Below are 23,092 nucleotides of genomic sequence, written 5' to 3'. Positions count from 1 at the left end.
CTCCATGCATTCCAGTTCATTATGAAATTCCTTCGTTTCATTTTCCCTAGGACATCGGCTTGGCGTATATAAACCATCTGGTGGCAAAAGGAGAGTATGATATAGCAGCACGGTAATCAAGATGTTTTCACAATTATTTGTTAATATAAATAGAATCGAGCCATATTAGCAATACAAATAAGTCATTCTTTACAACTGACCTTTTTTTGTTTACATTTTTGTAATGGGTAATTTCGAATAATAATAGTTTTAACCACAGAATGAATTGATATGTTATTTACCCACCTACTGTCTCATTTTTACCAAATGAAAAATGTTTTTCTCAATGAAAGAGGTGTCAAAAAACATGAACAGTCTGAGATTTTACCCATTTTATAAGGCAGCCTGGAAAGATAGTCTTCAGGCCTACATTTTTGTCCCCTGATTTAGGGAAATGTGTTTCTTTGATGTGTAAATCAAAGTTTTATTCATACATAAACATTTTTTCTGTATTATGCACTGAGGTAGAATTCTAATGTTCTAAAGTCTGATTTTGTAGTCCATTATTTAAAGCCAGTGAAGAATTGGTTTAAATGGATACTTATAGGTATGATGGGATTTCTTCAAGGCATAAAGGGTCCCCAAACTAGCAGCATTCATCTGGTTAAGTAGGAAACACAGAACAGGAAAATCATTGGGAAAACCCTTATCAAAGTCTTCTGAAAGGGATTCATCTTTATGTATAAGTATTTTGTATTTTCTTGATTTCCATCAACTCACATGCAGTCAAGTGAGTACCAGTAATAAATACCTTTATGTTCATTGGCACTTGAGATGGAAATTCGTCAAAACTCTGGGATGAGAGATTTATCTAAACCACTAGGGGAAATGCCTGCTTATTCTGTCTCTGTTTATTTTCTTTATTTATACTTTCTTTCTCCCTGGGATGTTTTTTACAACCAGCAAATGCCAGAAAATTCTTGGGAAAAATGCAGCACTCTGGGAATATGAAGTTTATAAATTTAAAGAAATTGGACAGCTTAAGGTAAGCAAACTTTATTTTTAACTCTTAATTTTTGTATGTAGTATATTAATATTGAGGGCTTCCCAGGCAGCTCAGCGGTTAAGAATCTACCTTCCAGTGCAGGAGACTTGGGTTCAGTCTCTGGATTGGAAAGATCCCCTCCAGAAGCAAATGGCAACCCACTGCAAGATTCCTGCCTGGCAAATTCTGTGGACAGAGGAGCTTGGCAGGCTACAGTCCATGGGGTCGCAAAAGAGTCAAACATGACTTAGTGACTAAACAATGACAACAATATTAATATTGAAATGGAAATAAAATTAAGACAGTAGTAATCAGCTGTTTATTGGGAAGCGAGTACCATTTCAACTAGAAAGAAAAACTTTTAGAAATTAGTTACAAAACAGAAGCCTGGTTCATATTTATTACATGTACGATATGTTCACTGTCTTATCTCCCTCCAATTCCCTCGGTGTTCAGATGAAGTTTTAATGTTCTTTTTAATGAGCATGGGAAACAGGTATGGTCTCATCATAGTAGATTATAAACAGAAGGCTTTTTTCACATGTACTGAATAATTAATGCATTTTCCTGTATTTTACTTACTGGAAGATAGTCGAAACATTTTGACCAGGTAGCTCCAACAAATAATTTTGATATTTCATTTCTTTAATCTTTCAATTTAGTGTACAATATTCAAACTAATCAGTAAAGTGTTCCTGTGCCTGTAGGTATGTGTGAAACATTTTCACTTTTCAGTTTTTGTGAGCCTTTATAGTGCTCTCCTAGAATTACAAATATGCTTTTAAAAACTGCAGTTACTCAGCTGGCCAGCCCTGTACCTCATCCTATCCTTGCCCCATAAATATAAGTCTTCTCTGGGAGACCCTCAAGGACACTTATGGTCATGTTTATTGGGCCAGTCCTCTATAGAGGGTCTTCTCCAGTCCTATGGCCATTTTTACCATGATGGCTCCATCACTCAGAACTCCGTATGAATTCCATATCTGTTGGAAGTTTGTGGTGGCCATTTTTCCTTGTGTGTACATACGGCTGATAATGGTCACACAAATTAATGTGACTCCATTCCCACTTAAGCATGGTCTTTCTCCTTTCAATCTGTGTGTATGACATCACAATATACCTATTTCTCCATGTTTAATAGCTCAAAGCCACTGTCCTGATGAGAACATGTAACTTACCTCCTCCTCCTGTTTAATTGCCGGTCCTTGTCAGTTTCACATCATCAGTATTATTGGGCCTTTCCTGCCCCTCCAGTACAACTGCCTTAACTCCCGCCTGAGCTCTTACAAGGGCCTTCTGGTAGGTCTGTGGACAGCCCTAACCCAGAGTGAACATGTTAGTTGCTCAGTCATGTCCGATCCTTTGTTAAACCCATGGTCTCACAAGCCTTCAAGACTCCTCTGTCCAGGCAAGAATACTGGGGTGGGTAGCCATTTTATTCTCCAGGGGATCTTCCTGACCCAGGGATCAAACCCAAGTCTCCTGCATTGCAGGCAGATTTTTCACCACTGAGCCACAGGGGAAGCCCAACCTGGAATTAGCTATTTGAAAAAATAAGCATGTTCCTCTCATCCCCTCCTGCTGAAAGTGTCAAATCCAGATTCCTTTCATGACCCCCTCTCAGCTTTCTCTTGAGCCCCATCTCCAAGCCATGCTGACCTCCCTGCATGCGTAGTGGGTGCTCATGGTTCCATGCCTTTACCCCTGCTGTTCCCTCTGCAAGGGTGGCCTTGCCCTTCTCTCTGCCTGACAGACCCCTGGCTCAGTCTCCAAGATCCACCTCTCCACATCTCCCTGTTCATCCTTCTTTCAAGACACTTAGCGTGAAGTTGGCTGTTTAGATATCAGCATATCTTCCCTCTGAGGCTGTGAGCTCCTGGGGACAGTGCCCCAGGTTCTGGGTCCCCAGGACAGAGCATGGTGATTGGTAAGGTAGTGCATTGCGGAGCTATTTTCAAGTGTTTGGAAATTGGAAACTTTTAATACAGCACTGAAAAAGCTAAAAACACAAGATGTATTTCCCCTTAATTTCAAAACATGAATAGATATCATGTAACTTCTGTGACATTCTCTTATAACTTAGATTTTCATTAATTCATCAAGAAGAAGAGAGAAAGTTTACTTAACAGAGGGAATTTTTTTGATTCAAATTTATTCATACATGTAGACACCCCATATGTATTTTTTAAAATATATTATAAAAAGAGCTTATTTGAATCTTTTGTCTTTGTAATATTTTTCCAAAGTACTCTATTGCCTTAAAATTTAAAGTAAATGTATACTTTTATATTTGTTGCCTATTGCAGTACAGTTTTACTTTGCTACTTTTTTAAGTTTTTTCTTTTTATTTTCTTAGGCAATTAGTCCTTATTTGCCAAGAGGGGATCCAGTTCTGAAACCACTCATTTATGAAATGATCTTACATGAATTTTTGGAAAGTGACTATGAGGTATGACATTCTAACATGGTCATCTTGTTCTCAGTGGAAAATGGTAAGAAATCTAGAAAAATAGTACAGTGGAGCAGCTGGTTTAAAGGCAACAGCATTACAGCTTCTCTGTGGTTGATGAAACTGGGGGTACATACACTCTGATGACAATTAAAAATGTGTACACCTTGTTAGAGAAAATGTCTAATCTGTGGACATTTTGAAGATTTTCTTAAAGCTAGCTTCTTGATAGAGCTAAAGGAAAAGGATCAAGTACCATTTGGGGGTTTTCAGAGATAGAATAGCATCTGCTAACAATGCTTCTAACTACCCTAAAGAATGTAGAACTTTTTGAAACTCAGAGTTTTGCCAAAAGAGGATCACAGAAGTTGGGAGGCAGGGAGGGAATTGGAAGTGATCGGTTTGCTTATTGATTAAGGAGAAAACTGATACTTAAATTGCTTATCTACTATATACTCTGCACTTTTACTTGCTGTTGTGATGGTATACTCGCAACAACACTATACCTAGTAATATCCAATTTTACAGAGAACTAAAGATTAAAGAAATAACCTGCCCATGGCCATATATATTAGGCATGCCTAGGTTTGAATTTAAATATGGTGTTTGCATGCACCCAAAATGGATTTTTTTTTTTCCCCGACCATGCCATATGGCTTGCGAGATCTTAATTCCCCAACCAGGAATCAGACCCGGGCCCTTGGCAGTAAAAGTGCGAAGTCGTACCACTAGACCGCCAGGGAAGTCTCCCAAAATGGATTACAGTTTTTAAGGTTCCTTTAATACACATTATTCGGAAAATCTGTTTCATGCATGCTGTATTCCAGGAATGTGCTAGGCACTAGGCATGCAGGTATGAATGAAATGATGTGCATTTAGCAATAGCTCATAGTCTTAGTCACACCCAAGCACGTAAACCAGCCGTTCTCAACAGGGGCAGACTGCCCCCCTACCCCCCAACCCACTCAGAAATATTTGGTGATGGAGACATTTTTAGTTGTCATGACTGGGAAATTGGCAACACTGGCATTTAGTAGGTAGAGGCCAGCAGGATGCTGCTAAACATCCTTCAATGCATAGGATAGCTCCCTATGACCAAGAATTCTGTCCTTAAATGTCAGCAGGACTGAGGTTGCAAAGATAAACAGATAAATTATTACATCATATGCCAGGTGCTCTCATAAGGCTATCCACGAAACTCTATGGAAATACTCAGCCTTCTACTTCTGACCAGAAGGAAAGATGAGATTTCTGGTGGGCAGGTTCTAGACAAGGCTGGTAAGTTCTGCTGCTGGGAGGAGCCATACCCTGGTAGACTGCAGACCCTGGGCTCCTGTTCTCCGGCTTCTGTCCAGCCTTCACAGTCTTTCATAAAAGTGGTGCCATCTTCAGCTCCTACTAATGTTCAGGAGCTGAACCCAGTGATCTGTTTTCAGTTTTGGTACCTCACAGTGTGTTAGGGGTTGTCCTTGCCTTCACACATTCTGATGTTATATTTTGAAAATAAGGAAGACTTTATTTACAACTTTCCTCCTTCCCACAAGAATGTGTGGTAGCTTGCAGAAAGGTTAATAGATATAGAAAGAGGCAATCAGAGAGGGCATGAGAAAAAGAACTGTGTTTTGAGTGCCTACTCGGGCACTTTTTTAACCAATAACTGAGTCCATTTAAAGAGAAGTAATAATGCAAATACTACATTCTCACTCTGAGATTATTTTTAGAGCTTAAGATCCAAAGGGACTTTTAAGATTATAATCCTTTAATAACACAAGGACTTGGTCAGTTGCTGTCAGCCAAGTGTTCCTGGATATGTTCAATTCAAGCATTCCAATGCCTGCATCACCAGTGTATCTCTTTTACTGTTATAAGCCTGTATTTTTATCATAGGGAGGGATTAAGTGCTTTAGTATGAATTAAAATTGAAAAAAATATTTATTTATTAATTGTACATCCTAATGGGGCAGAATTTATTCATGTTCTTTTCTTATTAGCATATGTTCTAGTGTCATAATCCAGTCTTCCCTCCCAGCCTGGATCTATTCCTTGCTAGATCTGTACAGAAGAGTTTATGGTAATAGTGTATGCCATTTATGCTAGGTTCTAACTCATGCAGTCTAGGAGCATGGTTCCTATTTATTTTCTATTCAGTTCAATTCAACACATCTTTAGAACCTACCATGGTCGAGGACTGGGCTGAGTACTCATTTGGATCCAAGAGGAACACACAGTCCCAGCCTTCAGTGGGTTTACAGACTGGGGACACCATATAAATAAGCTTCAAGTAACTAGAAAATATGTAAAACAGGCAGAGTAATGTGTTATATAAAAAAAGGAGAGGTCATTATTGGCTGCAGTTATTGGAAAAGGTTTCTTCAGTGAAAAAAGACTTTATGTAATAGACTGTTCCTGTTTCTTTCCAGTATGTTCTGAGTACCTAGAATAATTGTCATAAATATTCCATCTTTGTACATCTTCCCCCAAAAAAAGAATTATGAGTGTTCTGTCAAAATATGGAAAGAATATGAACTTTATTTCAAAATACCAAAGCTTAGTATACTTGTCCTCTTTTTAAAGTAATTTAACAGTAGAAAAAAGCGATTTTATTATTTGTGTGATTCTCTTCCAATTCATGATTCAACCCTTATTTTTTTCCAGAAACTCTTAAATACTATATCATTAAAGGTATCTTGTTGATTCATACCTGGAAAACTTTTGACTGTGAGTGGAAGAAATAAGCATAACTTAAAGCTTATAGATGTTTTTTTGCTGAATGTTTTAGGGTATCTTCCTCATCATTATTATTAAGAAGTTTATGAGTAATTTGGTTTTGTCATAAGCTCTTGTAAGTAATTCATATTTTAGCTCCCATCATTCTCAGTTTCATGTTTAGTTTTGAGTTAAACTGTCACAGAGTTGATCAGATAGCAGTGTTGTGTAGCAACACTTGATCTCATATAATGTGGATGAAAATTCTGTGCCTCTAAATAGTACTAAAGGTCAGATTAAAAATAAAAATATAAGAGGCTTCCCTGGTGATTCAGTGGTAAAGGATCTGCCTGCCAATGCAAATGTAGCAGACACAGGTTCAATCCCTGGTCCAGGAAGATCCCACATGCCCTGAAGCAACTAAGCCCATGAGCCACAACTATAGGGCAGGTGTGCTAGAGCCTGGGAGCGGCAGCTGCTGAAGCCGAGCTCCCTGGAGCCCATGCTCTGCACCAAGAGAAGCCAGCGCCAGGAGAAGCCTGTGCTCCACCCCGAGAGAGTAGCCCCCACTCTGCAACTAGAGAAAAGCCTGCAGCCAGACCCAGCACAACAGCCAAAAGCAAATTATTTTTTAAACATTGATTAAAAATATAATAAAAATATATATGAAATTAAAAGTATTTTCTTGAAGGTACTGGTGCTTCATGATTTCTTTGTATGGAGTTTCTACTGAAATTTTTTAATTTAATTTTTAATTTACAGCCTACTAGAATTATTTAAATAGTTAAGCCTTGCTTCATAATATTAACAACATATATAACCATGATAAAAATGGGGTGATTTTTGTGGCATTTCGTTTAATGAATAGTCCTTAACCTTTTACTTCCTCTGATGGGTGCCAGGGGATTCTCTTACTTTGCCACTGGATCCTAATAACTCCCTGATAACTGTATCTTCTAATTATTAATAAAAGCTTCAGGGTAATTTCATCAGTATTTTTCATCATATTTAATCACATATTTAATGATTTAATTTAATCAGAGGTACATAAAATCAGTTAAGCAGAGAATAGCCTAATGTGAAATGTGATAAGTGTTTATTTCAGTTTGTGTTGGAGTCGTCTCATTTTTAATCACACAGTGTGACCGGTCATTTTGTCTTATTTTCATTAGAAGTTGGCAGTGCTGCAAGGCTATTAACTGAATCAGGAAAATAAAAAAGGAGCCAAGCTTTCATCTTTCCCTGAATAGTATTATTCCTGGTCTCAGGGCTACTGAGAATTGCTAGTATTGGGGTAGAAATCTTGTCAGGACTTTTTTCTTTTAATCTTATAAATTACAGAGCCTTAAGAAAACAGAAACTTGATCCTTTGTACTTGCTCCAAAGTATCATTTTGATTCAGAGAATATTTTAATGTTGTGATTCAGTGGTTTTATAAAATATGCCCTCTTTACTGAGTGACTCTCCTTCCCAAATCTCACAGATCACACTGTAGTCAGGGTCACATGAAGGAAAGTTGCAGTCTGAATAGAAAATACACAGCCTGTTGTTCTGATCTCTTGCCATCCTTCCCAGGGGATACTTGAGTAGAAACTGGACTTGAAACTATTTTCCTGACTCTTTCATGATTTTTCTCCTTACCAAATCCTAGTACTTTACAGAAGCAAATTGCACCATGCTGTTTCCATTTCTAAGTATCATTTAAACCAATTAAAAGTAGTTCATTAAGGCACTGAAGTAAAGTGATAGTCACTCAGTCGTGTCTGACTCTTTGTCCTGTCTGACTGTAGCCCACCAGGCTCCTCTGTCCGTGGAATTCTCCAGCAGGAATACTGGAGTGGGCTGCCACTCCCTTCTCCAGCGGACCTTCCCGATCCAGGGATTGAACCCTGATCTCCTGCATTGCAGGCAGATTTTTTACCATCTGAGCCACCAGGGAAGCCTCATTAAGGCATTCATTGAGTTATTTAATACTAATAATTTTTTCAATAATGTGAATATTTTTATTTCTTCTATCTATAGAAACATCTAAGGTTGTTTGGTTTTGTTTTGTTTTTTTTCCCTAAAAGTTGCCAAAGATCAGTAAGTAAACTACTCCCCAGCACTTTGAGTGACAAGGGCTAAAGTTAGGGATCATCATGGCAGAGGCTGCCCAGGACACTGGCTCACAGTACTGGAAAGCTCTGGAGACAGGATCCACAGCACTGGAGACAGGATTTAATCAAGGGATCTGGAATTTTCTATGAGAACCACAGAATTTGAAATCCAGAAAGAGTCAGGGTAAGAGCAGGGGATAAGACTTGAACCAAAGTCCCAAATCCCTAAACAAAACTAGAATTAGAGGCACCCAGTGGAAGGAAGATGGAGATGATAACTTGCTGAACGTGGGATGCTGGGTGATTCCACCATGGGAGCAAAGCCGCCATGTGCTGAGGGCTGGCTGTGCAGCTGACTTGGACAGTATCTGTAAGATGTCAAAGAATGCCTTCCGGTGTTACAGTTAGTCCACAATGAGGAGAGAGCAAGTAGACCTAAACTCTGTGCAGTGGTGCCTAATGGAAGGACCCCGGGGCCCCACTTCCTCGTGCATTTCATCCAATAATAAGAGCAGGGATGGTTCTGCCCACTTCTCTTCTCAGGAATGGCCAATGGAAATGGATATGTGATCTTTCTCTGCCTCCCTTGCCACCACCAAACCCATAGTCTGAAAACTGATGATATGTTTATGGACCAATGTTTTCATCATAAAATGGTTTTGTGTGTTTTCCATGAAAACTTTTCAGGCATTGTTTGAATTCTTGGGATTTCTTTCCTTTTTAAAGAGTGTTCTGTTTTTTCCCCCTTGGTTAGGGTTTTGCCACATTGATCCGAGAATGGCCAGGAGATCTGTACAACAATTCAGTAATAGTTCAAGCGGTTCGGGATCACCTGAAGAAAGATAGTCAGAACAGGACCTTACTTAAAACCCTGGCAGAATTGTGAGTATATTTTAATGCTTTTTTTTTTTTTTTTGCCCAAATCAATTGTCATGAAAAGTTTTCATATTTTAGATCTGGCAAACTGAATTGGGAGAATGCAAGTTTGTATGTACCATTTTCCTATATTCGCTCTTAGTAGAAAACTTTTCATAAGCCTCCAGTGTACAGCTAGAAGGTACGGTAAGGGAAATGTGTGAGACTGTGTAATTGTAATTTATTTCCCAGAGGAGAGGAACTCTGGTCAGCACCACTCGGTGGAGGCAGCTGTTTGGGGAGGAAGCACGCCAGGTCTTAGACTACTGAGGCAAGTCATTTTCCCAGTGAGGCTCGGGTTTCTGTCATTCTTGGGTCTGCAAGTTAGTAAACTTCCTAAACTGTAGGCTCTTTATCTATAAGATCACGGGGCAATTCCGTATGGGTTAGTTTTCATGAAATTTCTTTATCAAGAACTAAGTGCAGTGCTTGGCATTGAGTCAGGTCTCAGAATATGGAAGCTTGGTCAATGCTTTTTGTATTTTGGGGCACTTTCAGTGACTTGGGCTTTGTGCTAACTGCCTGAGATGCAGACGGATAAGGTCCACGTGTGCTCTAGGACCTGTGATTAGTGAAAAAAGCAGCACACTGCAGTTAACCTCAGGAAGACTGTCCTGCTTCAGTCCCTCCTCACACTCCCACCGTCTCAGACAAATCCTTCCATCACTCTTACCTCTTTTGCCCAAGACCAGGCCTAGAATTCAGGGCTGTTTAAGACTTTCCATGAAAGGAGTTTTGTTTGTGGCAATGAGTTGGAATACTAATCATTTTCTTCTGGAAACATTGTTCTAGTTTTCCTTGGATTCTTTAGTTACTAACACTGTACTAATAGTACTGATAATTCTGTAGTACTAATAATGGACCCAATGCCGCTTAGCATCAGTTGGCCTTTAGGAGCTGACTTGCGAAATTAAGCATTGTGAAAAACATTGTTTCAACACAAAAACACATTTGAATTTTATACAACCTCCTTACAGATAAGCTTTTGGAATATCACCCATCTGTCAGCTGAATACTGCTTGTAAGAATTGTAACTGATTTTTCTATTACTAGAATAAGAATTTCCTTCATTTGGGGTCATAATTTCATTATATATCAATTTCTCTAAAACATTTTGAGAGTTTTCTGTAGGAAATTAGTTTTTGTCTATATTGACAGAATATTGACAATAGAATATTTTCAATTTTCTAAAATTTTCTCAAGGTTCTGAGAAAGAAATACTTACTGGTCACATATAGTTCAGTCCCAAGGAACACTTTTCTAAATAAAGTTAATTTTTCTCTCTGAACAAGTTTTTCAGTTTTCATTAAAGTAAAACATGATTTATTGAGTATATCTTCATGTTTTATTAGAAGTGTTGATGAACATTAATGTAAAAACTTTTTGTCTTACCAGGTACACCTATGACAAAAACTATGGCAATGCTTTGGAAATATACCTAACGTTAAGACATAAGGATGTTTTCCAATTGATCCACAAACATAATCTTTTCAGTTCTATCAAGGATAAAATTGTTTTATTAATGGATTTTGATTCTGAGGTAATGTTTCTTTTTCTTTTTTTCAGATTTCTTTAGTTTTAAAAAAATTTTATTGGAGTATAGTTGATTTATAGTGTATGTTAGTTTCAAGTATACAGCATAGTGAATCAGTTATAATGTGTTTCTTATTTTACTAATAAATTATTTGTGCTGTCCCAAGTTTTTAATAGACATTTGTCCACATGCTGGAGTACTTAATAAATCACATAACCTGTTGTATGCTAACTCTTCAGAACACCCTGACCCTCGCTGGATGTTCCTTTAGTAGATGGCATTCAGGACTCCTTTAGTTGATGCAGTTTTTCTGTAAAGCAATCATAACTTGATGTGGAACTTTTAAAGTTGTGTGTATGTGAAGTAATTTTTATTTTTTTTTTAGTAAAACAGTTCATTGTAATTCATAGGAACAGAGAAACTAGCCATATGCTTTAGCTCATTCAGTCCTCTTAATTGTATGTCCCAGAATTCAAGCTGTATGTAAACTATTCTGGTCTGTTTGGTGCACTTTTATTCTTTGGCATTCACAACTTTAGCATGTGGAGTTTCCATTGATCTCAGATGATGCTCAGGCCAGAACATGTGGGATGTAATATTTCATAATAAAGTGGATTTGAATAGTGGGATGTTTGTCTGATGACTTCCCTGGTGGGTCAGATGGTAAAGAATCTGCTTGCCATGTGGGAGACCTGTGTTTGATTCCTGGGTCAGGATGACCCCCTGGAGAAGGGAACGGCCACCCACTGCAGTATTCTTACCTGAAGAATCCCAGGGGCAGAGGAGCCTGGGAGGGCTATAGTCCACGGGGTCACAAAGAGTCAGACAGGACTACGCAACTAACACTTTGACTTCTGTCTGATGAGGGCACCCAGCCTCCACATCTCACAGTGGGTCTTGTAAAGTGATACAAATTGTATGTATTTTAAAAAAGAAAGTTAATGCCAAGTGCTAGTGATGAAAAGAAAGAGATTCATAAAACACAGTAGCTGTTACTGGAAAGGCTGAAATTTTAGATAAATCAGAGGAGAACACTTAAGGCTCCATGAAGTTTACTTGGACTTTTTAAAATTTTATTTTACTGTATCTGGGGGTATTATGTGCTATATTATGTATCCATTAGATGCTGTGTATTAGAATTCACACACTTACACTTAATTTAAATAGAAGCTAAATCTACTTTTTATGGAAGATGCTAAAGCCCATTTTTCATACTGAATGAGTCAAGTCCTTAGGGAGTACAGATCTAAAAATAGTGCAGTTCCCAGGAAGTTCAGGAGCAGAGGTTCTGCTTCTCTGGCAGAAGATGATGAAGGGGATGAACAACTTATATAGAAATTAATTTCCCATAACCAGTCTCCCCTTATGACGGACCCACCCCTCATGTGTGTCAAGAGCTTATTTTGCATATGAAGCTGGAGACAAAAGATGAATGAGTTCAAATTCATTGCTATTCAAGAGCATGAACTCAAGGAATCACATCACTTTCTAATTAGAAAATAACTTAAGGGTAATCTCTTCCAACATCCTAATGTTTCAGGAAAAAAATGCAGCAGACAGGTAGGCAATGTAATAGCAGAATCCAGAACAAGACCCAGGGACTCTGTATGAGGCTGAGTCTGGTACCACCTCTTGTCTAACTTGTGTTTCATGAATGATAAAGGTAGCTAAACTCAATTCTATAAATCTGTAAGCTTTATGCTATTATGAAGCTTCAGGTGTCTTTTTTTTTTTAATTCCCTGTTGTGTGTCTTATCCTCTTCTCCACATAAGACCCGCTCCTTATATCTGTGGAATCTGTAGAGGGACTCCATCAATATTTACGTGGCCAGAAAGAAAGCTCTTTTTTTGGGGTACCGGGAATATTACAAATGCTTTGTATTGTGAGTTATAGCACAGCACCATTTTATGTTGTATGCAAAACACAGAGACTGCAGATTGAAACAAATTTTAAAATACATTTAGAAATATCTCAAGAACCATTCTAAAGCTAAGAACCCTCTTATCCATGTAAAACAGGCCCTTTGCCTTTCATGGTGATACCATATATAACACATTATGTTCTGTGTTCTCTTTTTCTGTGGCAAATTTTAGTGACTGGGTTTTTTTTTCATATTGCAGAAAGCTGTTGACATGCTTCTGGACAATGAAGATAAAATTTCAGTGAGTGCCTTTATATGAATTGAAACAGATGAGTGTCTAAGACCACTATCACCATAAAGAAGAGAGATGTTTATCAGATAATTTCACAGCTGTATTTGTATCCTCATAACTCTACATTTAATTTTTTTTCCTATAGATTAAAAAAGTAGTGGAAGAATTAGAAGACAGACCAGAGTTGCAGCACGTGGTAAGCATGACCGTCCTCTTCTTTTGCCCTTTGATTGAACAGAGCAGCAAGTCACCTTCCAGTATTGCTTTGAGAAGACTGGAATGAACACAAACAATATTCTGTAATTATTATAATGCAGCAGATGATCAGAATCCAGAGTAGGAATTAATAATAGATCAGGAACTTTAACTTTGACTCACAGTTGAATTGTGATTTAAAAAAAAAGTTATCACATTTTTGAATTATCAAACTGTGCCTAGGTGTAAGTACCTTCCTTCTGTCAACTGTAGAAAAAAAAAAATACACACTCCAAAAGTTGAGAATTAAATTGTTTTATTGAGCACATACAGAGAACTATAGCCTGGGAGAGTAGCCTCTTAGATAGCGCTAAGTGACTGTTCCAAAGAGGTCAGGGGAGCCAGGATGTATAGCAGTTTTTTCTGGGAAAAAAACAAAAATATAGTGAAACATCAAAAGAGTATTGTTAACCACAGACACAGAAAATAGACATCTCAAGTTAATGATTTTAGTGCTTCCTTTGTATAGGAAGATGGTAGAGTCTGGGCTCATTGAAATCATCCCTTAGATATGCATCTTAACTGTCCAGGGCCCGTGTGTCTTTTCCTCCAAGCTGACTTCCCCTCAGGGTGCACTGTTGAGCTGGCTGCGGTGGCTTTGAGGCCTTGATGGTGGGCAACATGCATTATTTACGAATGGCAGGTCATGTTCTTTGCCCACAGTTCTCTGTCTGTGAAGTCGCTCAGTCATGTCCAACTCTTTGTGACTCCATGGACTGTAGCCCACCAGGCTCCTCAGTCCATGGAATTTTCTAGGCAAGAATACTGGAGTGGGTTGCCATTTCCTTCCCCGGGGGATCTTCCCAACCCAGGGATCAAACCCAGGTCTCCCGCGTTGCAGGCAGATGCTTTACCGCCTGAGCCACCCGGGAAGCCCCCACACTTCTCTAGTTACCATTTAATATAATTATGGCATCAGTTATAGCCAAGCCAGTGCCCTGACCGTGCACCACGGACACCAAGTTTTCCTGCTAAGGAAACACTACACAGAACACTCACAGAGCAGAGCCTCGTTTTTTGACAGAGCCTGTGCCTTATTTTCTTATGTGGTCGTGTGGTGGTGCCATGGGGTCCATTTCTCTAGATTCCTTTTGTTGGGGGTCTCCTTTGATTCTCTGCATGGCTGTCATCATGGGAGCAAAACAGGAAGAGATGTTTTTCTGTGTCCTTTTAAAATGATGCCAGAGAAGTCTTCAGTGAAAACGGGGGTTGTTCCAGTAGGCCTGTGAGCATCATATAAGACAGTTGTATCTTTGCGCACCTCTTTGCACCCTGGGAGAAGGGTTAGGAAATAGAGCATTTATAAGTCATTTTCATGCATTGAAGCTTTTGAAGACTCCAGTATAGGAACGTGAAGTGACTTGGGGTGGGGGGGTGGGTGTCCATTTGGTTGTTTGCTCAGTGGTTTTCTGAATGCTTTTTGCTCTGTTGTTCATGATTGAAAATCTCCAGATTATCTGCTTACCCAGGCAAGGTACCTCTGTGTGGGTCATTGTGGAATTTGTTTGCAAAGCAGTGGTTTCTGGCTTCCTTCGGCCATGAGACAGGATTATAGGCGGCAGGGATCAAGTGCCAGTGTCACTGGGGCAGTGGTAGAATGGCGGCAGCGCTCACACTGAAGTGGCCCATCATCTCCGTCAGGCAAAGAAACGTCTCTCTACCTTTGCCCCAAAGATGTGACAGAACCTTCTTAACCCATCTGCACCTCTGGGGAACGGCAGTGTCAGCTCTTACACTGACGCCATGCCAGTGGAGTGGCCAGAGTCTTCATCGGAGCAGGGACTTCTCTCGGACGCCCCCAGTTCTTGCCTGAGAGAGAGGGGAGCGGTTAACCCGAGGAGGGGTTTCTCCGTGTGCCTGTGTCCTGGTTGGGCTTATATAGTGACCGTATATGACAGCAAGTGTCAAGCTCCAGCAACTTCATTCCCCGTCCACAACTTCAGGGCAGGCTGATGCACTGTGTCGATGAACCAATCCAATCAAGGGGGCAGATGCACTGATGCACTTGGTGTGATGAAGTCTTCCCACCTCGGGTGGGTTCTAGGGTGTTTGTGTCCATTTAACATGAACTAAACATTGCAGATGACACCACCCTTATGGCAGAAAGTGAAGAACTAAAAAGCCTCTTGATGAAAGTGAAAGAGGAGAGTAAAAATGTTGGCTTAAAGCTCAACATTCAGAAAACTAAGATCATGGCATCTGGTCCCATCACTTCATGGGAAATGGATGGGGAAACAGTGGAAGCAGTGTCAGACTTTATTTTTATGGGCTCCAAAATCACTGCAGATGGTGATTGCAGCCATGAAATTAAAAGACGCTTACTCCTTAGAAGGAAAGTTATGACCAACCTAGATAGCATATTAAAAAGCAGAGACATTACTTTGTTAACAAAGGTCCATCTAGTCACAGCTATGGTTTTTCCAGTGGTCATGTATGGATGTGACAGTTGGACTGTGAAGAAAGCTGAGCGCCAAAGAATTGATGCTTTTGAACTGTGTGTTGGAGAAGACTCTTGAGAGTCCCTTGGACTGCAAGGAGATCCAACCAGTCCATCCTAAAGCATTTCAGTCTTGGGTGTTCATTGGAAGGACTGATGCTGAAGCTGAAACTCCAATACTTTGGCCACCTGATGCGAAGAGTTGACTCATTGGAAAAGACCCTGATGCTGGGAGGGACTTTGTGGCAGGAGGAAAAGGGAACGACAGAGGATGAGATGGCTGGATGGCATCACTGACTTTATGGACATGAGTTTGGGTAAACTCCGGGAGTTGGTGATGGACAGGGAGGCCTGGCGTGCTACGATTCATGGGGTCGCAAAGAGTCAGACACGACTGAGTGACTGAACTGAACTGAAACATTGAACATCGATTTCTAACTTCTGTACAATCTATTGATATCCTTGCTACTACTTCACAGAAAGTGAATCACTCACTGCCTTGAAGGTTCATTAACTTTTTCAGTCAGAAAAAGGAATCAGCTATGAAAATGGATTCAGAACACCTGACTCTTCTTGATTTTTTTCACTTTTTGAGGTCCCCAGTGGAGGCAGCATTTCATGGCAAACACAGCTCTCAGTAAAACTTAAGGACAGGAGATTTAGAAAATACAACAATTAATTTAGCACTTGCTACTGGAGTTATTTTTAAGAACATGTTCTTGTCATGACTCTACCCCCTTTTATATAAAGGATGAGAATTTTTACAATCTAGGAACACCACTGATCAAGCATTTTATTTCTGAGGTGAAGCAGATGATGGTGAGAATATTAACAGTGCCTGTCATTAACATTTCTGCAGTGCCTATTCTGTGCCAGGTGTGGTTCTAAGTGATTTACAAATGGTAACTCATTCAGTCCTCACAACTGAAGATTTTTGCCGATAAAGAAACTCAGTCACAGAGAGGTTAGTGACCTGCCCAGGGCCACATGGTCAGTAAGAGGCAGAAACAGGTCACTCGGGGCCATTCTAGGAAGTACAAGCACCTCCTTGCTTTTGCCAAGGTGTCTCCTTTCCACTTCCCCTTTCCTAGAGATTTTTCCTAAAAACTGCTTTTCCGCCAGCCTGTCTGTGGCTGAAAATAGCAATGGTAAACAGGTTTCACTTCCATATTTTAATATCCCTTGTTTATTCCTTTGCTCTTTTTAGTACCTGCATAAGCTTTTCAAAAGAGACCATCATAGGGGACAGCGCTACCATGAGAAGCAGATCAGCCTTTATGCTGAATTCGACCGACCCAACTTGCTTCCATTTCTCCGAGACAGTATCCATTGCCCCCTTGAAAAGGTGAGTCCCAGATGCCCCAGCTCACACTGCGAGGTGAGAGTCGTCTTTGTTGGTAAGCTCTGGGTTCTTCTAGTATTCTATCTCTGCTCATCCATCCGCATTCAAGGGAAAGACTGGCTTTCCAGGCACGAGCTTTTTCCAGGCATTCTATCACAATGGGAGGTCCTATCTGATCAGATTTTGGTGAGGACCTCAAGTATCTCTATGCCAGGTTTAACTGGGATAAAGGTCTGATCCAGGGTCTAGAACTCAGTCAACCATAAAACACTGTCTGGAGTCTGATGTATTTACCAGCAAAGTCAGCCTGGGAGGGGGACACAAACCACCCAAAGCCAGAAGCAACTGCCCCAGTCAGGACACCAAGTTGATACATAATTTCACTCCTGCATCCTGTGTGCTGTAAATACCCACATGATGTACTTTTCTGTTTCTCTGTTACACCCAATTCCATTATAGTTATAATGTAGTTAACTGTAGTTATATCTATGGTTTCTAGTCTCCCACCATCCTATAAATTCTTCAAGGAAAAGGAGTTTGTTTCACTGATTCTCATAAACTCAGTAGCCAGCCACACATTAGACACTAAATGTTTATTGCATGTCAGTCAAATGAATGAATAAGTTAATACCTATGAGGTTCTAGTTAGGGCTGAATATGAACTAGTAAGTGTTATGAGCCTGCTGTTTCAAAATAAACTACAATACTCACCATGTGTGTACTAGAACCTGGGCGATTGAAGACCCTCAGTTTTGTTTTCCATGGTTCTTCACACCATCTGGAATGCTCTCTACCATCTACACGTGTCTTCCTGAATTAAGATGGCCAGAGAGCAAGTACTTTCTACCATCAGCCATATGTAGCAACAAAACAAAGTAAGTGACCCGTGAGAGACACGTATTAAGAAGTTGACTGACAACATACAATTTATGTGCAATCACAGCTTTTCTAGTTGCTTCTTCAGCCCATGATGATTAACTTCAAATGTGTTGAATACTATGAACCAGTTTCAGCTCAATGGATTTTCTGCATCTCCAGTTAATTAAAGAAAAAAATCTTGCCTGCATATTAGTCTATGAAAAACATTAACAGTTTACGTTTTGGGCCCTAAGGCTTTTTCTCAAGAATAAATTTGGAAACACATCATCTTAAAAAAGAAAAGCAAACGTTCCTCTCTTTTCTCACTTCTGAATCTATAATCTAGAAAAAGAGGGAGAATCTTCATCTTTGAACTTCATCTTTGAACTGAACTTTGAACTTCATCTTTGAAAAGTTTGTACCTCACTTTGAAGGAAACATCGTGTTTCCAGGCAGACCTGGCCTTGTCCTGTTGACTCAGCCAGAGCCCCGCACACAAGGGTGATCAGCACCCACCCAGGCATCCTTCTTCCCCTTTGCTGAACACCGTACAAAGCCTCCACTTGGATTCCAGTACATCCATGTCTGGAATATGCTTTCAGCCCATTTGGTTTACAGTTTTCTAGTCTGGTAGTGTTCAATGGAAAGCACACTGCTCTGCCCACAAAGACAGCATCAGAAATTCTCATCCCCACACATGATATTTCTAATACAGAGAACTCACTTGGAGCATTGTGTGGGCCCTTTGGAATTTTTCTGTCTGAGCTACTGGGAAAAATCAATTGCAGATAAGAGGATTCAACACAAACCTGAGAACAATTATATTTGAAGTAGGTTTTTGTTTTTTTTTTAAGATAACTTTCAGTGGAAAGAGAATTTTGAACAAAATGGATTTGAGATAGTAATGGTTGAAACATGTCACTATAATCAAGTCATTAGGCTTTCATGTTAAAGATCTTTGAGACATCTTTATTAGAGATTATCTTTGCCTGAGACCCCATTGTGGGAAGTCTGTATATTTGCAAAAAATATACCACTGTCCTTGCTTAGGTACACCAAGCCATCTTAAAGCAGATTTTCTTGACTTTAATTCATGCAGCATCTCATTCCTTTCTCCCTAGAAATAATAACTCTGTGCACACTTTGTTTCATCTTAGAAACAAATTCCTTTTATATTTACTTGTAACACAGAAAAACTACTGACTCATAAAAACCTAAGTAGATTTTCCCCCAGTCTGGAGCTATAAGACAACATGCTGAGCCTTAGAACCTGAGTGTCTTAACTTTAGGTCCCAAATACTTTCCACTGTGGTAAGGAATCATCTTTTTCAGGTTCAAAAAATTAATTAAAATAATAACAGCAGTAATACTAATAAAGATATTCCTCAATATTGCAAGAATTGTGAGAGACATCAGTTTTTCAACTGTTCATTCTTCTGTCATTTCCAGGTGTGGTCATCAGGCCCTAGTTTTCACATTTGCAAATTTGATTTGCTTATGCCTAGAACAGTTAAAAGCAAAATATTAGCTTTATCAATTAATACCTGAATTTATGGTCACTCTCATATCTAATTGCATTCACAAGGTGGCAGTATATATGAATCTGGAGGAATAAAGTAGGAGATGCATAGTTTACTAATTTTCCTTAAAGAAAAATAAGACTGTATAAGAGATGATGGGGTCAAGGCTATGTAGAAATCATTATAAAACTGATATGGTAGATAGGGCTGATAAAGTTTCCATTAGTTAACACCCAAATTTTAACTGTTACTTACCTATACATTAAATAAGGAAAGGAAAAACTTGAATATTATTTTTACATCATATTTTACTCAATTTTTGTTATTATTCTGTCTTGTCACTTGTTTTCTGTTCTCCTTTTTTGCACACGTGCACGTATGTATGTCCTGTTACCTACTTTTTCCTCTAGATGGAGCACTATTGCTCGGAAATATTCAAGAATCTAAAAGAAAACATGCTTTTATGCTTTGTGTATGTGCTCAGTTGTGTCCAACTCTTTGCGACTCCACAGACTGTAGGCTGCCAGGCTCTTCTGTCCGTGGAATTTTCCAGGCAGGAATACTGGAGTGGGTTGCCATTTCCTACTCCAGAGGATCTTGACCCAGGAATCCAACCCAGGTCTCCTGCATCTTCTGTATCATCCATGTTTCCAAGAGCAGTTTGGATGAAAGGATTAAAAATAAGAGAGCAGGGTGTTCTGAGACCCAGAAGCTGCCGTCCCACATTTCTGGTTCATCTCCATAGTGGATACTGGTCACATAGCTCTCCTACCACCGGAGAGGCCTTGAGGTTTTAATTCTGGGCAATCACTCAACCACCTATAATCTTACTACTATAGAAGAAATGGGCAATGGATACTAGGGAACATCTTGCCATCTCTGCCACATCACTTTTTAAATTTTTGTTAGAGAATAGTTGCTTTACAATGTTGTATCAATTTATGCTATGCAGCAGTGAATCAGTTATACATACATCCCCTCTTTTTGGATTTCCTTCCCATTTAGGTCACCACAGAGCACTGCGTAGAGATCCCTGTGCTCTGTAGTAGGTTCTCGTTGGTTATCTATTTGATACAGTGCAAGGTATATAGAAATGTCGATCCCAGTCTCCCACCTACCACCAGTTTATCCCACCTCCTTCCCCCATTGGTGTCCACACGTTTGTTCTCTACCTCTGTGTCTCTATTTCTGCTTTGCAAATAAGTTCGTGTGTCTCATTTTTGAGATCCCACATATTGGTGTTAATATGACATTTTTTCTTTTTGACTTCATTCTGTATGACAGTCTCTAGGTCCGTCTACATTTCTGCAAATGGCAGAGTGTCCTTCATTTTTATGACTGAGTAATATTTCATTGTATATATGTAGTATCTTCATCCAGCCCTCTGTTGATGGACATTTGTTTGTGTCCTGGCTGTTGTAGATAGCTGCAGTGAACATGAGGGTGCATGTATCTTTTTGAATTATGGTTTTCTCCAGGTATATGCCCAGGAGTGGGACTGGTGGGTCATATGGTAGCGCTATTTTTAGTTTTTGAGGAACTGCCATACTTTTCTCCACACACTTTCCAGCATTTATTGTTTGTAGATTTTTTGATGATGGCCATTTTGACCAATGTGAGATGATACCTCATTGTAGTTTGATTTGCATTCCTCTAATATTTAATGATGTTGAGCATGTTTCATGTGGTTGTTGGCCATCTGTATATCTTTTTTGGCAAAATGTCTGTTTCTAGCTTCCCCTCATTTTTTTGAATGGGTTGTTTTCTGATATTGAGCTACATGAGCTGTTGGTATATTTTAGAGATTAATACCTCGTGGGTTGCTTCATTTGCAAATATTTTCTTCCATTCTAAGGGTTGGTTTTTTGTCTTGTTTATGGTTCCCTTTGCTCTGCAAAAATTTTTAAGTTTAATTAGGTCCTATTTTTTGTTGTTTTAACTTTCATTACTCTTAGAGGTAGATCAGAAAAGATGTTGCTACAATTTATGTCAAAGAGTATCCTGTCTATCTTTTCCTCTAAGAGTTGTATAGTGTCCAGCCTTACATTTAGGTCTTTGATCCATTTTGAGTTTATTTTTGTGTATGGTATTGGGAAGTGTTTTAATTGCATTCTTTTACATGTAACAGTCCAGTTTCCCCAGCACCACTTATTGAAGAGACTGTCTTTTCTTCATTGTATATTCTTACCTTCTTTGTGATAGATTAGGTGACCATAGGTGTGTGGGTTTCTCTGGGCTTTCTATTGTATTCCATTGATCTATATTTCCATTTTTGTCTGCTGCATTATTTTTAAAGGAATTGTGTGAGTGATCAAATTAGTGACGTTTCTTCCTCATTGTGACCTTCAGGTCTTCTCATTTTCTCATTTAAGTGATTGTGTACCTGGTGGCTCAATGGTAAAGAATCCATGCCAACAAGATCCCCTGAAGAAGGGAATGGCAGCCCACTCCAGTATTCTTGCCTGGGAAATCCTGTGGACAGAGGAGCCTGGTGGGCTACAGTCCATGGGGTCCCGAAAGAGTTGAATATGACTTAGTGACTAAACAACTCTAAAACATTATCTTCATTTCATTCCAATTCTAAAGTAAGGTGTTACTTTGTTTTTAAATGGAGTATAATTACAATGTTCTGCGGTACAGCAATGAGTCAGCTATATGTGTATGTATACCCTCCCTCTCGAGCCTCCTTCCCGCCCCACCATCGCCATCCCACGCCACGTCATCACAGAGCACCGAGCTGAGATCCCTGCGCTCTCCACAGCCTCCCACTAGCTGGCTGGTTTACACGACTGTGTGTATACGTCAGTGCTGCTCTCCCAGTTCGTTTCACCTTCTCTTTCCCTCCTGACCCCCATGTCCACCAGTCCATTCTCTGCATCTGCATCTCTATTCCTGCCCTGCAAATAGGTTAGTGTGTACAGTTTTTCTAGATTCTCTATATAATTCATTAATATATGGTATTTGTTTTTCTCTGACTTCACCGTGTATGACAGACTCTTGGTTCATCCAGATCACTACAGATAACCAGTTTTGTTCCTTTTATGGCTGAGTAGTATTCCATTGTATATATGTACCACCATCTTCATCCATTCATCTGTTGATGGACATTCAAGTTGTTTCCATGTCTTCGCTACAGTGAACATTAGGGTGCACATATCTTTTCAGTCCCACTTTTGACAGATCCTTGAACAGTTTTTTCTAGACCCTGTAAGCCAGCAGTAGAAATATTCCCACCCCAGTATTTAATTCTTTATGCAGCAAATGTTTACTGCTCCACAGGGAACATACAGCTGTGAACAGTAGTCCTTTCCTGGAGCTTACAATCCAATGGAAGGAAATAGGGCTTAGACCAGTGCCGTGAAGAAACCTCAAGTAGCAGAAAGAGAGAAAGCTTTGTGGGGAAGAACTTTTGTTTCAGCATCTCGCTTTCTGCCTTTGCTCTGGAATGTTCTACCTCAAATATGTTATCAGTTAAATTGTGTAGGATCCAGCACCTCTCAGGGAAATCTGGACAGCTACAAGCAAAACTTAAAGAGGCTTATTTACTTCTGCTTTGTTTTTAAAGGGAGGCAGTGGAGAAATTCTTTCAAACTTGTATGTTTAAGTGACTGTAGATACTTGTTTTTATATGATAACACATAACATTTTTACCTTGCTTTATTTGAAGGCTCTTGAGATCTGTCAACAGAGAAACTTTGTAGAAGAGACAGTTTATCTTCTGAGTAAGTAGCTTTGATTCATTTTGGTCCCCATAAACTAGAGTGGGGTGACAACATGATATAAATTTTCCAAGAATGGACAT

The 23,092-nt window shown here is 39.5% G+C and overlaps 1 protein-coding gene across 3 annotated transcripts in view; it reads left to right on the top strand.

The window, feature by feature from the left end:
• VPS41 (VPS41 subunit of HOPS complex) overlaps positions 1 to 23,092 on the top strand; it is a 197,682-nt gene that overhangs the window by 160,541 nt on the left and 14,049 nt on the right. For all 3 annotated transcript variants that reach the window (XM_070466633.1, XM_070466630.1, XM_070466639.1), the window contains 9 exons: positions 51 to 112; positions 943 to 1,024; positions 3,381 to 3,473; positions 9,030 to 9,157; positions 10,586 to 10,730; positions 12,846 to 12,887; positions 13,024 to 13,074; positions 16,778 to 16,915; positions 22,958 to 23,012. In XM_070466633.1, coding sequence (XP_070322734.1) covers positions 51 to 112; positions 943 to 1,024; positions 3,381 to 3,473; positions 9,030 to 9,157; positions 10,586 to 10,730; positions 12,846 to 12,887; positions 13,024 to 13,074; positions 16,778 to 16,915; positions 22,958 to 23,012 — 796 coding nt within the window. The remainder of the gene's footprint in view (positions 1 to 50; positions 113 to 942; positions 1,025 to 3,380; positions 3,474 to 9,029; positions 9,158 to 10,585; positions 10,731 to 12,845; positions 12,888 to 13,023; positions 13,075 to 16,777; positions 16,916 to 22,957; positions 23,013 to 23,092) is intronic.

This window comes from Odocoileus virginianus, chromosome 1 (genome assembly GCF_023699985.2).
Source record: "Odocoileus virginianus isolate 20LAN1187 ecotype Illinois chromosome 1, Ovbor_1.2, whole genome shotgun sequence".
Lineage (NCBI taxonomy): Eukaryota > Metazoa > Chordata > Mammalia > Artiodactyla > Cervidae > Odocoileus > Odocoileus virginianus.
This window is presented reverse-complemented; position numbering and strand designations above follow the sequence as displayed.